Source organism: Podarcis gaigeae, assembly GCF_964106915.1.
Source record: "Podarcis gaigeae genome assembly, chromosome: 7".
Lineage (NCBI taxonomy): Eukaryota > Metazoa > Chordata > Lepidosauria > Squamata > Lacertidae > Podarcis > Podarcis gaigeae.
In genome coordinates, this window is record NC_139683.1 from 13,663,608 (window position 1) to 13,683,291 (window position 19,684).

Genomic DNA, 19,684 nt, shown 5'->3' on the forward strand with positions numbered 1-19,684 from the left:
TAAGTTTGAAATTACGTGATTTGTTTCATTTTGTAAGGCAAAAGGTAAAAAGGTAAAGGACCCCTGGACACTTAAGTCCAGTCAAAGGCGACTATGGGGTTGCAGCGCTCATCTCACTTTTCAGGCCAATGGAACCGGCGTTTGTCCACAGATAGCTTTCTGGGTCTTGTGGTCAGCAGGACTAAACTGCTTCTGGTGCAACAGAACACAGTGATGGAAACCAGAGCGCACAGAAACACCATTTACCTTCCCGCCAGAGTGGTACCTATTTATCTACTTTCACTGGTGTGCTTTCGAACTGCTAGGTTGGCAGGAGCTGAGACAGAACAACAGGGGCTCACCTGGTCGGGGGATTCGAACCACCAACTTTCTGGTCAGCAAGCCCAAGAGGCTCAGTAGTTTAGACCACAGCACCACCCACATCCCCCCCCCCCCGGCTGAGTATGGTTTTAACTATGGAAAGGTAGCATACATCATGACGATGATGGAGGCAATGTGCGGCTGCAGTCGAAGGTTGCCTGGAGTTCCTCAAAAGCATATTCTGTGCATATTCAAGATGACTTGGAAACTTCAGTTGGTCCAAAATGCAGCAGCTGGTGTTCTGCTTGCTTTAAAACAGCTGCACCGGTTGCAAGTCCGTTTCCAGGCACAATTCAAAGTGCTTGCATTAGTGTTTCAAAGTCCCAAATGACTTCAAATCATAGAATTGTAGAGTTGGAAGGGACCCCAAGGGTCATCTAGTCCAACCCCCTGCAATGCAGGAATCTTTTAGCTTTACATGGGGGCTGAAACCTATGACCCTGAGATTAAAGGTCTCATGCTCTACCAGCCGAATTCTTTCAGATATTTGTGTGAAAATCCATACACCTTCTTAATTTTGTCTACTGCTGATATTTTTGCAAGAAATTTTCCCCAAATGCATTTTTCTGTGGAATACATGCATTTTTTTGTGCACTTTCCTCTAACACTTATGCAGACTTTTTAAAACTGGAGAACAGCACCTCGGAATTCAAAGACTTGCACGTTCCAGAAGCCGTGCCAGGTTGCAAAGTGAAAATCTTGTAGATTGGCATTAAAACGCTGACCCAACTAATTTCTCCACCATCCCTATTAACTCTGCACGGGCAAATGCATGCAATTTCCTCCAGGGGCCTGAACAGAGGAAGGGCTTCTGCTTCTCCCATAACCAACATGCAAACAGAAAGGGAGAATCAAAGCTCTTTTGTTCCTCCTTCACCAGCCCACCTCATTTCTAGCCAGCAAAAATTCCTTACCAGCCTGACAGACAAGTTACAGCCTTGGGGAAGTTAGATGGTAAAATCGAGGAGACAAATTCTCTGTCAGAGGTAGCATGCTTCTGAAACTACAGAAGGCAGCTAGTTGGTCGCTGGACTCGATCCAGCAAGGCTCTTCTTAGGTTCTTAAGATAACTGGGATCCGTCCAATTTGTTGTTACCTAATCCTAGTTAAAGCTATGGTTTTCCCAGTAGCAATGTATGGAAGTGAGAGCTGGACAATAAAGAATTGATGCTTTTGAATTATGGTGCTGGAAGACACTCCTGAGAGTCCCATGGAATGCAAGAAGATCAAACCTATCCATTCTGAAGGAAATCAGCCCTGAGTGCTCACTGGAAGGACAGATCCTGAAGCTGAGGCTCCAATACTTTGGCCACCTCATGAGAAGAGAAGACTCCCTGGAAAAGACCCTGATGTTGGGAAAGATGGAGGGCACAAGGAGAAGGGGACGACAGAGGACAGGGTGGTTGGACTGTGTTCTCGAAGCTACTAACATGAGTTTGACCAAACTGTGGGAGGCAGTGGAAGACAGGAGTGCCTGGCATGCTCTGGTCCATGGGGTCACGAAGAGTCGGGCACGACAAAACGACTAAACAACAACAACAAGAACTTGGCAAACGTAGTGATGTATGGAAGTGAGAGCTGGACCATAAAGGAGGCTGATCGCCGAATAATTGATGCTTCTGAATTATGGTGCTGGAGAAAACTCTTGAGAGTCCCATGGACTGCAAGAAGATCAAATTCATCCATTCTTAAGGAAATCAGCCCTGAGTGCTCACTGGAAGGACAGATCCTGAAGCTGAGGCTCCAAGACTTTGGCTACCTCATGAGAAGAGAAGACTCCCTGGAAAAGACCCTCATGTTGGGAAAGATGGAGGGCACAAGGAGAAGGGGACGACAGAGGACGAGATGGTTGGACAGTGTTCTCGAAGCTACCAACATGAGTTTGACCAAACTGCAGGAGGCAGTGGAAGACAGGAGTGCCTGGCGTGGTCTGGTCCATGGGGTCACGAAGAGTCGGACACGACTAAATGACAAACAACAACAATCCTGGCATGTAAAGAGCTGCATAGAAGATATATTTGTGCATTGTGGTCACACCTTTGTCGTGCCCTTAGTGCAACTCTATGATCAAGAAAATAGGAAGGTGAATCTAAGGAAATAAGTTGTGTTTGGTCTTTGCCATTGGACAGACCAATTACACACACACACCAACAACAACAACACAACCCCTCTCTACTTGCCCGTTACGCCTTGCTTTGCTTTGGTAATGCTGTATATCAGGCTTCCTCAACCTTGGGCCTCCAGATGTTTTTGGCCTACAACTCCCATGATCCCTAGCTAGCAGGACCAGTGGCCAGGAATGATGGGAACTGTAGTCTCAAAACATCTGGAGGGCCGAGGTTGAGGAAGCCTGCTGTATATAAAAGAGGATCTGGTCTTTTGCTTTCTTCCTAAAAGCTAAGCCAAATAATGGCATCATTGTTTACGTTCTTGGTCTTTAAAAGGGTGTTGGTTAACTTGGAAGTGGAAGAGAGAGAGAAATACAGTAGTTCAAACATAATGGAAAGGAGAAGTAGCACAAGGTACGTCATTTTACAGGTGAGATAAATGTCTCACAGAAGGGAGTTTCCACTCCTGATCAAACAAAGGGTTTCCCACAGTCCGTTGCTGGAAACATCACAGCAATCCAATGGCTCATTTCTTACTCAGCGGGTTGCTGAATCAATCAAAAGAGGATGTTGGTACAGTTCACCTGCTGTTTCGCTCCAACAGCAGCTTAAGTCAACAGCAGCTCGGCTTTCAAAGCCACGCAACTGTATGAATTACTGACAATCCTTCATTTTCATCAGACATGTTTATTGTTTTATAAGTAGCACGGGGTAAAGGGTTATTTGAGGCAGGAGAGAGAGAGAAAGAAAAAAAGAGTTGAACTCCAGGAACTGGCAGATATCTCACAGTGACTTGCATATCGTTCACAAGTCAGCTGAACATGTCTACTAAAATCCACCAAAAAATTGCTTCACCTCAACCTTCAAACCCTAGCATTTCTGGGGAATGTCCCCTGTCTGAAACCCCAGAGAGTCACTGCTGGTCAGTGAAGGATATACTGAGCTAGATGAACCAATAAGGCAGCTTCCTATGCTCTTCTGTACTGCCAAACTTCAGTTTTATCCAGTTTGTCAGAATACCTTTCAAATCAGTATGCCTCTGTAGGGGTCATACAACTTGTTCCACATGTAATGTGACAGTTGTCGCTTACCTGATTCACAGTGTCTTCAACTGCTTCCATATAGTGGTTCATTTCTCTGCTCATTGCAGCATATTCCAACATCACTCTTTCCATTTCGTCAACCTCTTTCATGTCGTCTGCAAAATAAACGATTTATTTTGTGTGTGTGTTTTTTTAAAAAATAAAGGCATTTGTTCTTCCAGACCTAGTGAGCTCTTGGCTCTAAAGGAGTCAGACAAACACCAGAGACAGGATGAGAGGAAGAAGAAAAAACACTTTAAGAGGTGGAAGAAAAAGCTGAAAACAATAAATTGATTTCAACATTAAGGCGGCAGTTCTCCAAGTGCTGTGTTGCAGTCTAAAGCTCTAACCCAGGGGTCAGCAAACTTTTTCAGCAGGGGGCTGGTCCACTGTCCCTCAGACCTTGTGGGGGGCCAGACTATATTTTGGGGGGGGGGAGTGAACAAATTCCTAGGCCCCACAAATAACCCAGAGATGCATTTTAAATAAAAGCACACATTCTACTCATGTAAAAACACACTGATTCCCAGACCGTCCGCAGGCCAGATTGAGAAGGCGATTGGGCCGGATCCAGCCCCCTGGGCCTTAGTTTGCTTACCCATGCTCTAACCATACATTTAAAACAAAGGATATACAGGCCTCATGAGGTGGCAGAAGAAGAAGAAGAATTTCTTATACTTTGTTTCCAAAGCTAGCAGATATTTTGCACTTCAGGGTGGTAACACCAGAGTATTACCACTGTCAAATCAACATGGATACAGATAACCATTCACCAGCTGTTCACACTGCACGTCAATCACTTGCTACGCTACTTGTATAACTTTGATGGGCAGTAGGGATATTTCTCCTCGCTTAGTGGGGAGGCACAAAATAAATTTACCAAGAGGTTACAGTTGGATGAGACGTTCTCCACAATTGGCCCTTTATCTTTTAAAAAACTTCCTCCCCGTTTCATCTTCTCAACACCCCTGCCAGGTAGGCTGGGCTGAGAGGGACTAGCCCAGTAAACTTCATTGCCAACTGGGTTTGAACTTGTGTCTCCTCAGATCTCTAACCACCACAGCACATTGGTTTCCCACAACCGTTTTATTCTAAATAACTGCTTTTATTTATTTTCACAGCACAGAAGATAAATTTTGAGGAAACAATTGCTACAGCAGACAGCGACTGATAAAATGACAGACTTTTGTCAAGCCATGTGTTTCGTTTGATTGCTCTAAGAGATCACACCACATTTTCCCATGAGTGCTGGGTGGATTCCTGCCACAGCCTGAACCATTGAGGTATTCCATAAACATTTGCCATCTGTTATAAAAGGAATATGGATTCGTGTTTGGCATAATGGTTTTATTCCAAAATATTTGTTGTTTTCCTGCCCACCACTACCGAGAGTATTTTATTCATACCCTTCAAACACTTTCCCACTTCAACTTTGTCAACGTACATTTTGTCAAACAGCATGACAGGTGTTTTCCAGGTTCTTCAAACGTTAAGTTATGTTTTTACAGCTTTTGCAATCAAAAGTCACTCTGCAGTTCTTGGGCAACCTCAACGAATGCATTACTCAGAGAGACACTTCCCAGATTTTTTTTATGCAAGAAAGATGGTGAGAGAGGGAGAAAGAGTGTGTGTCTGTGTGTAATTTCAGTTACCAACACCTAGTCATTAGACAATCAGGGTATTTTGTGCAGAAGTTATATTTAGTGACTCATCACGTTGCCTGAGAAATATTTAATAGAAACACAAATGCCCTCTCTTGTCGAACTACGCTTTAGACTATAATTAATCCCCATTCTTATAAATGCCAGCGTTCTAACATCAAGACCTGAGTCAGCGTTTTCTAACCCACAGGAGATAATGGGAGGTGTGCTTGGTGCTGGAAGTGTCCCAACAAGAAGCTGTGCCTTACCTGTAGAAATTAGCAGCCCAAAAGATTTGTGTTTTTCTCCCCCACAAAGGCAGTATATTCTATCTTTTAAGATCCATCTAATAATGATAATCATAATTTATTATTTATGCCCCGCCCATCTGGCTGGATTTCCCCAGCCCAACTTCCAATCTTGACTTTTTACCTTTCTCCCCAATTGCCCTTTTCTTCATCGCAACACGAAATCTGCTGCATCGCAGTTCGCGGAAAGGATGTGCACATGGTGCAAAAGTCCAGAGTTAACGTCTCTGCCAGTTGTGCAATCTCCTTCCTCAGCAAAACACACAAGTTGTGTGACAAGCCCTCTGCTGGCCATGATGTTAGATCTCTGCCAGTTCCTTCCTAACAAGTCTTATGGGGCAACCCAGCCAGATAGATGGGATATGATGATGATGATAATGGAGGCAGCTATGTGAACAGCCCATGCCGAATGCAGAAATACACTACCTCATGCGCTTGAGCAACCAACATTTAGTTTCTGCTGCAATCCCACTTGCATAATGTTGACCTTGGAAGGTCACACTCAGCTGCCAGATTTGACTACCGCAATGCGTTCTAGGTGGGGTTGCATGATGGAAACGGCAATGGGCCCAAAGTGTAGGTCCAGGAGGCTGGTTCATGCCAGACATTTAGAGGATATTACGGGGAAGGGTTGCAGCTCGGTGGTGGAGCAACAGCTCTGCGTGCAGAAGACCTAGGGATCAAGCCTTGGTGTTTCCACATTCACACGAAGTACAGGCAACAACCAACTTAGTGTGTTTGATTGCACAGGCATGCACAGCGCTGAACCCGGAAGTAGCTGCCAGGCATGGAACAGGGCAGAACGGGCTTACGCATGTGGGGGTCCGAACCATAACCTCCACTCAAAACGAGGACTGCCTGACTTAACCATGGTGTGTTTCACAAATGTATGGTTTGTTTGAATGTCTGAATCCAGCCAACCAGACTAACTTGTAGCTTCATGCCACTCACAGAACCACGAGCGAAATGCAGAAAGAGATCCCCCTTCAAATAATAATGATGATGATGATGATGATGATATTTATTCAAAGATACAATGGTACCTCTGGTTGCAAACGGGATCCGTTCCGGAGGCCCATTCACAACATGAAAAGAACACAACCCGCAGCGGCGCATCTGCACATGCGCGGGTTGATATTTGCCACTTCTGCGCATGTGTGTGACATCATTTTGCGCTTCTGCGCATGTGGCAAAACCCAGAAGTAACCCTTTCCGGTACTTCCGGGTTGCCGCGGGATGTAACCTGAAAGAACGTAACAGGAAGCAGACATAACATGAGGTATGACTGTATACAGAAATACATACCCATTTATAATATCCTAAGCAAAGACGGAAGGAAGGAGAAAGCTAAAGAAGGAGAAAGCAAGAGAGAAGGAAAAGAAAGAAAGAAACTAAAGACAAGAGTAGAATAAAAGGACTTCTCTCTGCAGCTACATATGGTATTCATTCTTTAGAACCCAACTATTCTATCTTTTATAAGCCAGTATTTTTTCAATCTTCAAATCCAGTGTTCATGTGTGTGTGTGTGAGAGAGAAAGAGAGATCCCTTTTCGACTCTCATTCTTATAATACTGGAATTTGAAGTTGCCCCCAAACTGGCTAGCAGCAGTGTCAGGTCAGGTAAAAGATAGCACCTTTTCCCCAGCAGCCCTTGTGTGTCTCTCCTAACCCCACCCTGCCGCTATCCAATGCACTTTTAGCATTTAGCTAATTTCTCCTTTAGGAAGCTACTCTCCTCCCTCGTCAGGTGAATGCGCCTCCTACAAGGCTGACATGCATTGCACTTCATGAATCACAAGGAAGATTTGTGTATCAAGCAACCGGCAGCCTCCTCCCCGCGGCCCAAATGAATCACAGCTGCAGCGTACACAAAACTTCGCCCGTCCTACGTCTCTGAAATCATGCAAAAGGAGAAATAGATGAAGGAGTCACAACTCAACAGTGACCTGCGATTCTCACAAGAGAGAGAGAGAGAGAGAGAGAGAGAGAGAGAGAGAGAGATATCTTGCCTGAAACCCCTTCAGCATATCAAACAACGGCGTAATTGCTGCGGATCCTCAAGAGCTGTTTATATATATATAGGAGCAAATAAACAGGCAAAACCCAACTGAGACAAGAAGGATATTAAATAATTGCCTCTTACACTGCATTCTTCCGGTGTCAACATTCCAGCCACAAGAGCTCCACTGCTAATTTCAAAATGATGCTCACCAGAAGCATTTCTGGTTTTCTAATCTCTAGGTGTGTGGCCTATCAAAAGATTAATCTTTATTTGAACTTACTGTACAGAACTTAATGTACTAGCAGTACTTTTAGAAAGAACAAACTTTACACAATATGGGTCCTAAATTTACCAGGGTTCTCAAGCGCAGAATACAAGAGGAGGTGGGAGGAAGGAAAACAATCCATTTGCTTTTGAAACACTGTCAATTATTATTTGTAATAGGTACCGGCAGTCTTGCATAAACAAAGCTGCATGGATGTAACTATTCCATTGCAGCAGTGTGCAATCGAACATGGAATTTGGTTTGGCAGTTAAGCAGACAGAGAAGCCGTGCTCTTTTTAAAAATAAAAATAAAAATCAATGCACAAATTTGAGCAATATACTAAGTTTTTCCTGGTCGTATGTGGGCAACACCTGCTGAACTCTAACGAAGGGAGAGAGAATTCCACAAGAACTTTCTACACTCCTAGAAAAAGGAGCACGCTAGATGGTTAAAGGCAGCAAAGAGTTGGCCAAGTTTTGCCAACTTCACTACAGATTTAAAAAGAGGACTTAAAGCATCCGCTAAACCGGGCTCTTACGCCCCCTGATTTCTGTCATGAGGTAATCCAGATTATATTGGTAAATCTGTAGCAGGAACTGGAGTAGGAAGGATCGTATCTTTGGGGCAGAATTAAAGCAGCTTTATGGGCACTGCTACACATTATAGGAAACTTCATAGGTGCGGTTTCCTACTTCCATTTTAGATGCCTGGGAATTTTGGTTCAGCAAGGGTGCTCAGAGTCCCTTGTAAATGATTTCTAGAGAGCCACTGCCAGTCAGAGTACGTGAGGCTAGGCAAGATGAACAAATGGCCTGATATAGTACAGAGCAGCTTATTTTTTCCCCAAGTTCCTATTCCAAAACTAAAGTTTCTAGGTTTCTCTGGGGGAAGAGGCTGGTTGGCATAAACAAACATCTGAGTATTGCAGCAGCCGCGGCTGCCGCCCACTTTCAAACTCTCCCATATTTGTAGAATCATAGGCGGGGGTTTTCCAATGTTACCCAGATAATAAAAATATATAATAATAATTTATTATTTATACCCTGCCCATCTGCCTGGGCTTCCCCAGATGTTTGCACATATTTGTCAGGCACCCTTGATTGCGGCTACCGATTTCAGCTGGCTATTATCACACCGAAAACAGCTGCCAGAACATGATTACAAACTGATAGCAAGTTCTACATACGGTAAGCGGACGTACAGTGGTACCTCAGGTTACATAAGCTTCAGGTTACAGACTCCGCTAACCCAGAAATAGTACCTCAGGTTAAGAACTTTGCTTCAGGATGAGAACAGAAATCATGCTCCGGTGGTGCGACGGCAGTGGGAGGCCCCATTAGCTAAAGTGGTGCTTCAAGTTAGGAACAGTTTCAGGTTAAAAACAGACCTCCGGAACGAATTAAGTACTTAACCTGAGGTACCACTGTATGCTTACAATGGATCAGTGTTTAATCCACTACTGTCCATTCTGACTGGCAGTAGCTCCCTGAGACAGTGGTCCTCCCCAGGCCCTCTTGCAGACCTATTTTAACTGGCGATGTTGGGAATTGAAGTTGTTTCCGAGCACAATTCAAAGTATGGGGTGTTGACCTTCAAAGCCCTAAACAGCCTCGGTCCTGTATACCTAAAGGAGCATCTCCACTCCCATCGTTGTGCCCGGATGCTGAGGTCCAGCGCTGAGGACCTTCTGGTGGTTCTCTCACTGCGAGAAGCCAAGTTACAGGGAACCAGGCAGAGGGCCTTCTCGGTAGTGGCACCCGCCCTGCGGATCGCCCTCCCATCAGATGTCAAAGAGAAAAACAACTACCAGACTTTTAGAAGACATCTGAAGGCAGCCCTGTTCATGGAAGCTTTTAATGTTTAATGGATTACTGTATTTTAATATTTTGTTGGAAACCGCCCAGAGTGGCTGGGGGAACGTAGCCAGATGGGTGGGGTATTAATCATCATCATCATCAAGATATCCTGCAAGGCAGCAGAGATCAGAGTTTTCCGTCTTCTAGGTGGGCTACCTTCCTAGGTTGACAAGCCCCACCTGCCCCTTACAAACCTTACCGATAAATATTGGGGAACACTTCCAAACCATGAGAACAATTTGTCCAGATGTGCAGTGAAATGTCACTTTTCCTCCAGGTTTTTTGTTTGCTTGTTACATACAGGCGAACATCTTTTTCCTTAAGGGTTATTGCCCACTCATCGAACTGTTTGTGTTATTTATCTCGCTGGGCTGCATAATAACCAATTTAAAACCTGCTTTAGTCTCTCGCAACACAATTAAATAAGACTTATAGAGGTTAATTATAAACCATTTCATAATAATAGCACCCTTTGGTCGTTAGGAGGTGTTTAGTATTGTTTTCATCTGAGTTTTAACAGCATAAGTTCACTTTACCCCCCCCACCAGAAGATTTAAGGTGTTCTCTGCTTTATTCCATTTTCTAAATAGGGGCCTAAGCTCGCAAACCCATGGGGCACAGATGCACAATTAAAACATAGGCCCTTCATATTTTATTTTTAAAGCCCTTAGAGATTCTTAGCCACTCTTCTGAGCGAGCAGGAGAGAAGAGGGAACAATACGAAGAAGGATTTCCCAAGCCAACATCCATTCTCGTCTTTTTCTAAAGACCAGTCCCAATTCCTTCAACCAGCAGTGCTTTTGTTGTTGTTTAGTCGTTTAGTCGTGTCCGACTCTTCGTGACCCCATGGACCAGAGCACGCCAGGCACTCCTGTCTTCCACTGCCTCCCACAGTTTGGTCAAACTCATGCTGGTAGCTTCGAGAACACTGTCCAACCACCTCATCCTCTGTCGTCCCCTTCTCCTTGTGCCCTCAATCTTTCGCAACATCAGGGTCTTTTCCAGAGAGTTTTCTCTTCTCATGAGGTGGCCAAAGTATTGGAGCCTCAGCTTCACGATCTGTCCTTCCAGTGAGCACTCCGGGCTGATTTCCTTCAGAATGGAGAGGTTTGATCTCCTTGCAGTCCATGGGACTCTCAAGAGTCTCCTCCAGCACCATAATTAAAAAGCATCCATTCTTTGGTGATCAGATTTCTTTACAGTCCAGCTCTCACTTCTATACATCACTACTGGGAAAACCATAGCTTTAAGTCTACGGACCTTTGTCGGCAAGGTGATGTCTCTGCTTTTTAAGATGCTGTCTAGATTTGTCATTGCTTTTCTCCCAAGAAGCAGGCGTCTTTTAATTTTGCGGCTGCTGTCACCATCTGCAGTGATCATGGAGCCCAAGAAAGTAAAATCTCTCACTGCCTCCATTTCTTCCCCTTCTATTTGCCAGGAGGTGATGGAACCAGTGGCCATTATCTTAGTTTTTTGATGTTGAGCTTCAGACCATGTTTTGCGCTCTCCTCTTTCACCCTCATTAAAAGGTTCTTTAATTCCTCCTCACTTTCTGCCATCAAGGTTGTGTCATCTGCATATCGGAGGTTGTTGATATTTCTTCCGGCAATCTTAATTCCGGCTTGGGATTCATCCAGCCCAGCCTTTCGCATGATGAATTCTGCATATAAGTTAAATAAGCAGGGAGACAATATACAGGCTTGTCGTACTGCTTTCCCAATTTTGAACCAATCAGTTGTTCCATATCCAGTTCTAACTCTAGTTTCTTGTCCCACATAGAGATTTCTCAGGAGACATCTCTACTGCAAGAAAAATCAGGGGGTATAGCCATGGGACAGGATAACCCAGCATGGCTTGGCTTTCTCGGCCCGGAATAGCTTTTGCTATCCATGACCAGGGCCAGCCAAGGTGGTGCCCTCCAGATATTGCTGAACTACAAATCCCATCATCTCCAACTAGTGGCAGTGCTGGCTATGGCCAATGGGAGTTGTAGTCCAACAACATCTGGAGGTCAGCCTGTTGGCCATCCCAACAGGATTCCACTTGGTTGTATAATGGTCAACAATCACCTGGCCTCTCAGTCTGAGGAACCAGTCATGGACTGGTTGGATGCAGATGAATGGTGGGTCGAACCAGCTGAGGAACCACCAAGGGAAGAAGGTTCAGAGCCCCGGAGGTAGTGGTGGGACAATGATCACAGGGAGAAGACTTGGAAGAGGAGGTGTCGGAAGCTGAAGGGGGTAACAGGGCTCCATGAGTTGGGAGAGTCTGTGACAGGAAGAAGAATCAGAGGCAGAAGAATGAAGGAGGAGAAAGGGATGAGGGCAGCCAAGAGGCAGAGATGAGTCCGGCTGGTGAAGAGCCGCAGGTGTCTCCCCCTCCTGCCATGACAAACTCCCTTCACCACTTGTCTCCCAGAACCAGAAGAGGCATGAAAAGCGCAAAGGAGAAGTTAGCTTCAAACAGGCGCAGTCTCCTACTGCTTGAAAGAAGCCCTGGAAAGGAGAAGACAGATGGCTGTGGGGAAGCAGGGACTTTTAGTCTCAGCAACCTTTTTCATTTTGTATGACCTACAGGGCGTGAGCCGCTATGCTCATTTAGTCCTGAAACCCAGCCAAGTCTGTGAAGATTCTGTGTTTTTTTCTAATAAAGAGTTAGCTCCAGCTCTGAACTGTGTGATTTACTGTCCCTCAGGCAAGGACAAAGACTCCCCATTGATTGCCTTGATGTTCCCAAGAAACTGCCCTTATACCAGGTTGTATATATACCCTTATACCTGGCTGTACCCCCAGCCAGAACTGTCCTCTGTGTCTGGCAGTCTTCAGCATCTCAGAAACACAATCTTTCCAGTCATCTGCTACCTGGACTTTTCTTTAACTGGAGACGCCAAGGATCTTCTGCATGCATGCCTTGTGTTCTACCGCTAAGCTATGATCTAGGGATGGGCAATATCAGGTTTTCAACATTGTGATGAAGCAGAGTTTGGATTTGATATCCTGCTTTATCACTACCCAAAGGAGTCTCAAAGCAGCTAACATTCTCCTTTCCCTTTCTCCACCACAACAAACACTCTGTGAGGTGAGTGGGGCTGAGAGACTTCAAAGAAGTGTGACTATCCCAAAGTCACCCAGCAGCTGCATGTAGAGGAGCGGGAAAGCGAACCCAGTTCCCCAGATTACGAGTCTACCACTCTTAACCACTACACCACACTGGATCTATCACCAACTAAACACTGTGATTACCTTGGGTTACATATGCTTCAGGTTACAGACTCCGCTAACCCATAAATAATACCTCGGGTTAAGAACTTTGCTTCAGGATGAGAACAGAAATCATGCTCTGGCAGCACGGCAGCAGCAGGAGGCCCCATTAGCTAAAGTGGTGCTTCAGGTTAAGAACAGTTTCAGGTTAAGAACGGACCTCCGGAACGAATTAAGTACTTAACCCGAGGTACCACTGTATACCAATATATCATGGGAGGTATCAGCCGACTTCGCGGTCTTCCCCACATTGTGATTTTTGCATAGCACACAGACACACACACCAGGATCCACGATATGTTGCCAGGTCTGATGAAATTATGAAACCATTATCACAACACTGACTTCAAATCGGTTTGGGACGATATATCAATATATCGCCCAGCCCTACAAGGCTCCTTTTCCAGACTGATTACAGGCAAGGCAACAGTAGCTAGGGTCCTAACCATACACTCAAGACACCCAGTCCATGCATGAATGAGATCAAGAAAAAGAAGTTATCTATGTTGGTGTCTTCCTACCAGAGGCCAGCCAACACCCTCCAGGCCAAGGAGGCTGGGGAAATCTCCCTGTCAGGCATCTATCTCCTCCATTATGCATTATTGCTCCCAAGTAGCCTTGAAACTAATAAGACTGGATGAAGAATTACTCCCACATACTGTCACAGAAAGCCTGATTCAGATTTAACAAGGTCAAGTTTTTACCCGTGAGATGCCTTGAAAAACTAATGAGTTTGGTGAAGTACGTCCTTTATATTATCTCAGGGCACACCCGCGCCTCGTTGCAGAAGGGAAAGGAGTTATAATTAAAACAAGGGCAGAGGTGTTTCTTTTAACAACAGGGGAACGTACTCCTGAATGCAAAGCTAAGCACCTCGGCACATTACAGACTTTATCCGTTTCCTTATTTATCTCCTTTAATCCGGCATAAACCCGCACACAGCAGAATGGTATCTGGCACAGCATCACTGGAGTCCGAAGAACGGGAAAGCCGTGGTAATATCTCTGCCGCCTCCCCCATCCCCCGGGATAAAAGGCAGGGCCAGGAAAGTAAATTATGGGATGGCAGGAGGACAGCTGATATAGTACTCGTTCTCAGAAAGTTTGCATGCACTTTCATTTTGCACTTTCTGCTGTGGGCATTGGTGTAATAAAGGGACAGCCAAGGAAATGCCTGGCAGGTGTTGCTGGACTCCGGTTCCCATCAGCCCCAACCTGCATGGCTTACAGTCAGGGATGATGGGAGTTGTAGTCCAGCAAACACTAGTAGGGGGGAACACTACACTGGCTACCCCCCCACCAACTAAATACACACATTTTGTAAGTTCAGGGTGCGGGGCAGTACCGCAGCAGCACGCTTCATCCTACAGTGGGAGCATTTGTTGACATGCGTGCATGAATGGATAGGCAAAAGTTACAGACATACCGGCAAATGCACATAGTGGGCTGCTGAAATGCCACCCTCAAATGCACTGTGGGAATATGTACTACAGTGGTACCTCGGGTTAAGAACTTAATTCTTTCTGGAGGTCTGTTCTTAACCTGAAACTATTCTTAACCTGATGTACCACTTTAGCTAATGGGGACTCCCGCTGCTGCTGCTGCGCCGCTGTTGCACGATTTCTGTTCTCATCCTGAAGCAAAGTTCTTAACCTGAAGTACTATTTCTGGGTTAGCAGAGTCTGTAACCTGAAGCGTCTGTAACCCGAGGTACCACTGTACTGCCCAAGGTGAAACACAAGCCTTATGAGACAGAAATGCGGGGGGAAACATGCTATTGCACAGTAAAGAGGCAGGCGCAGAAATGTGTCCCAAGAGAAGAATCACAAGAAATAACTTTTAATACACTTTTTTTGTGCTGCATGCAGTTATTGCTTACTGCTCTCCCATGCTATGCATACATGTTTACATACTCAAAATTTAAATTTTTTTACCAGTCAGGAGCAAAATAGATGGGTAGCATTCTAAATGTTTAAAAACTTTGCATTTACGGGACTCTCAGAACTTCCACTTCCGACCATTCATCCCATCCGATGTAAGAATCTGGAAGCAGCATCCATATGGACTACTAAATCTAATTGACCAGCTGGCACTTTTCGTAGCACAGGGCAGGAAAAGCAGGGGAATACTTCGAGAATATGATGAATTTATCTTTTACAGCAGCAACAGGTACTAATCAATGACTGTTTTGGACAAAAGCTGGAAGATGGAAAGTGTGCCATCGTGTGGCAGAAAAGTGAAACGACAACCCAAAAAGCAACCTCATATTGAACATTTACTGAACACAGAAGCCAGGCTGGGACAGAGGTAATTCTCTCCTTCTCCAGAGCCTGGCCTGTCCCTTTCTGTTAGCTTCGAAAAGAGAAGAAAGCGGAGCTAAACCAACAGGGGGAAAATGTACCTCCTGCCATTTCATGCACATAAATCTAGCCCTTCCTGGCAACTCTATAAACAAAAACCTTTCTCATTGCTTTATTTCTCTGCAGAAAGTTTTGCATTTGTAAGTTCATTCCTAGCATCAATCAAGGATTTCAGACAGAGGGTTTTCACAGCCCCTGCCAAGAAATTATGAGAATTATTACTGGGACTTTCTGCATGCAAGGCAGATGTACTGCCACCGCTAAGGTAAAGGTAAATGAACCCTGGACGGTTAAGTCCAGTCTCAGGCGACTATGGGGTTGCGGCACTCATCTTGCTTTTCAGGCCGAGAGAGCCGGCGTTGGTCCACAGACAACTTTCCGAGTCATGGGGCCAGCATGACTAAACCACTTCTGGTGCAATAGGACGGAAGGCAGAGCGCACGGAAACACCGTTTACCTTCCCGCCAAAGCAGTACCTATTTATCTACTTGCCCTGGTATGCTTTCAAACTGCTAGGTTGGCAGGAGCTGGGACAGAGCAACGGGAGCTCACTCCATCGCGGGGATTCAAACAGCCAACCTTTTGATCAGCAAGCCCAAGAGGCTCAGTGGTTTAGACCACAGCACCACCCACGTCCCTTGTGCCACTGAACTACGGCTGTTTCCCATAACAACACAAAATGGGGAGCCTAGTTTTAATGCATGAGGCAGGTTGTCTGAACTCCTCTAATAAGCTTCTGTGAGGATTTCACATAAATGCTATATGCGTTAATATAGCGTGAGCATTCTTAGAAGGACCCATTGCTCTGAAGTGGGAATCTTTTGAGGTTGCAGAATCATTCCTCAGCCCCTCAGCACACCTGAGATGTCCTTCTTGCCAGGTGATGTCAACTATATTATTGGACCAACTGCTCCTGGGGACAGCAAGAATCAGGAGAATAATTGTTCTTGCTTTTTAAGAGGCATTTTATAACTAATAAAGATTATTATTCATAATAAGGGGCGAATGAAAATTTAGAAGTTGGTTCTCTCTCTGTTAACTGAATAGTGCTTACTAACAGGAGCACATCAAGCAAACAATGTAGGAAGTTTATCAGGCGCTAAAATCTGGCAGGAAGAAACCCTGAATTGAATTGAATGCACATACAGGAACCAGAAGAATTCTAGCAAGCGTCGATGAAACCACAGGTAAAGGGAGGGTTCTGATTTTTCAGATGGGAAACAAGAGGCATGGAGAATATTAAGCGACTTCCCTTGAGGGTACGAAAATGAGTCACTGGCAGAACCAGAATGAAGACAAAGTCAAAAGGGACTTCAACCTGATCTGCGAGACGAGCAAGAATTCAACTGTCACATTTATTCATGCAAGGATAGGTGAGAATAAGAATGCTTCTAAACAAGAGTAAGAGTAAGAATAAGCCTTTTTTAACTTAGCTACATAGGGCAGTACAATCATACCTTGGAAGTCGAATGGAATCCATTCTGGAAGTCCGTTCAACTTCCAAAACGTTCGGAAACCAAAGCGCAGCTTTCGATTGGCTGCAGGAGCTTCCCTCTCCAGTCTACACCCAAGCAAGCAAGAAGCAGTAATAAGAGATCACAGACACATTCGAGCCAAGCAAAAACACTCAAGGGTTGTTCACAGTGCAGCTGGTGAGAAATGTGGCCTGGGAACGGTCCCAAGAATTCAGCTTCCCCATCCCTAGGCATAGATGAATGAGACATGGGAGATTCACAATGGAATTGCAGAATCAGAGTTGGAAGGGACCACGTTTAGCCTGGAGAAGAGGAGGTTAAGGGGTGATATGATAGCCATGTTCAAATATATAAAAGGATGTCACATAGAGGAGGGAGAAAGGTTGTTTTCTGCTGCTCCAGAGAAGCGGACACGGAGCAATGGATCCAAACTACAAGAAAGAAGATTCCACCTAAACATTAGGAAGAACTTCCTGACAGTAAGAGCTGTTCGACAGTGGAATTTGCTGCCAAGGAGTGTGGTGGAGTCTCCTTCTTTGGAGGCCTTTAAGCAGAGGCTTGACAACCATATGTCAGGAGTGCTCTGATGGTGTTTCCTGCTTGACAGGGGGTTGGACTCGATGGCCCTTGTGGTCTCTTCCAACTCTATGATTCTATGATTCTATGTGGGTCATCTAGTCCAACCCCCTGCAATGCAGGAATCTTTTAGGGCTCGAACCCACGACCTTGAGCTTAAGAATCTCGCGCTCTGCCGACTGAGCAGAGTCTCTTGGTGTTTTGATTCTAAATGAAAAGAAGAAGCAAGAGTCCTTGATTTAGACAGGAGATGAGTTTCAAACACACACGCGCCCCTGTGCTAAACAGCTCCCTAAAGCTTCCACAAGATCTACAGCAGAAGAGATGCAGAAGCTGTTTAATTTTCCATAACTAAAGCTAGTTTCAGATCTCTCGCCATACATTTGTCCTCTGCCTTCCTGAGGAAGTATACCTGCTCAGAGGCAATATACCTCTACATACCAAATGCCACAGACAAACAAGATGGACAGGGGGTCAATATGCTGCCCTGCATATAATAAGCTTGCCAGCTGGCCACTGTTTAGCGAGAAAGAGGTTCATGAATAACCATAGTTTAGAGGTCCCGGGCCCTAAGGAAGTCAGACTATCCTCCACCAGGGCCAGGGCCTTCTCAGTGATGGCTCCGACCTGGTGGAATGCTCTGTCCCATGAGACCAGGGCCCTTCAGGATTTAACCTCCTTCCGTCAGGCCTCTAAGACAGAACTATTCCGCCTGGCCTTTAATTTGAATTCAGCCTGATTTTTATTTCTCTTCTCTTCTCTTCCCTCCCCCTCCCCTTTTATGAAGATCACCTGCTCTGAGACCCCACAGCTAATTCTCCCCTGGCCTCCTCGCTGGCCCAAGTAGGACCAATTCAGCCAGCTAGCCCTGGGGATTATCTAATGCTTATTTCCTTTAAATGGATTTCTGAATTTTGAATTTCATTGTTATTCATGTTTTTATACTGTATTTTATGCTGCTTTTACAATTAAGTCTTTTAAATTTGTTGTTAGCGGCCCTGAGCCCAGTTTTTGAACCAGAAAGGGCGGGGTATAAATAAAAATTTATTATTAAGTTGCCCCGCCAGTAGAAGCCAGTGCAAGGAGTTCTGATAGTTGTGGACAACCCTGGGAGGATAGAATGGAAGGCAGCGAACAAATTTAATAAATAACAATAATAACTGCAACGATCGGGAAGCGGGTGGCGCTGTGGGTTAAACCACAGAGCATAGGACTTGCCGATCAGAAGGTCGGCGGTTCGAATCCCCGCAGCGGGGTGAGCTCTCATTGTTCAGTCCCTGCTCCTGCCAACCTAGCAGTTCAAAAGCACGTCAAAGTGCAAGTAGATAAATAGGTACCGCTCCGGCGGGAAGGTAAACGGCGTTTCCATGCGTTGCTCTGGTTGGCCAGAGGTGGCTTAGTCATGCTGGCCACATGTACGCCGGCTCCCTCGGCCAATAAAGCAAGATGAGCGCTGCAACCCCAGAGTCGGTCACGACTGGATCTAATGGTCAGGGGTCCTTTATAATTGTGCAAGAGGGCTTCCGCAATTCCTCTTCCCCCAAATGCGCTCTGGGGGGTTGGGACACCCCCAAGAACAGCACATTGGGGACGGGGTCAGGCAGCAATCTTTCCAAGAAGCAGAAACACTTATACAGGCGGAACAGATTTCAAAGCACATCATTGTTTTCCTCCCTTTGGGTCTGTTCAGTATGCATCAACATTTGCACAGACTGCTGCGGTTAAAAATACCAGATCATGGCTGTGGGGTGGGGGGAGAGAGACCCTGGTATGCCCCCCCCCCCTTCTGGAAGGATTTACACAAAGGACAGTGACTAACACAGGGAGGGCTAGAGAGGCGTAATATTTACATAAAGGAATCTCCAGACCGAACACACACGTCAGCTGTGTTTTCAGTTAATTTGTTCCAGCTGGTTCGGCTTCTTAAATCTTGCTAACTGTCTTCCTCTTGGAAACTAGGGTGGTGGCAGGGTGGGTCGTTGCTATTAATTAGCCATTTTCACACAAAGCTAAATATGTTATTTGTGTGTGTGTGTGTGTGTGTGTGTGTGTGTAAGTAATATATATACAAACACAACACACAGATACAGAGACACACACAAAGAGCGTAGTTGACTCAAAGCAAGGAGTCCAACAACAGTTTTTGACATTTCCCCTCACGCTATTATTAACAGAAGCATTTTCTTTTATTTCAATAGGCTTTTCACGTGTTATTCTGTGGCTTGTTGGTTTGTTTTTGTAAAAAATGTGATTGGCTGCTGGTTCGGATAGTATTGTTTTTTAATCGCTTTATTGAATGGATTTATTTTTGTAAATTACTGTACTGTATTGTGTATCTTACGGATGTGGACTGCTCCAAATTCTCTAAGATCAGAAGGGTGCGAACTATCTT

General features: G+C 45.2%; 1 protein-coding gene across 2 annotated transcripts in view; it reads right to left on the reverse strand.

Moving 5' to 3' along the window:
* NSMCE2 (NSE2 (MMS21) homolog, SMC5-SMC6 complex SUMO ligase) overlaps positions 1–19,684 on the reverse strand; it is a 204,455-nt gene that overhangs the window by 174,256 nt on the left and 10,515 nt on the right. For both annotated transcript variants that reach the window (XM_083749464.1, XM_083749463.1), the window contains exon 3: positions 3,560–3,666. In XM_083749464.1, the coding sequence (XP_083605590.1) occupies positions 3,560–3,666 (107 nt within the window). The remainder of the gene's footprint in view (positions 1–3,559; positions 3,667–19,684) is intronic.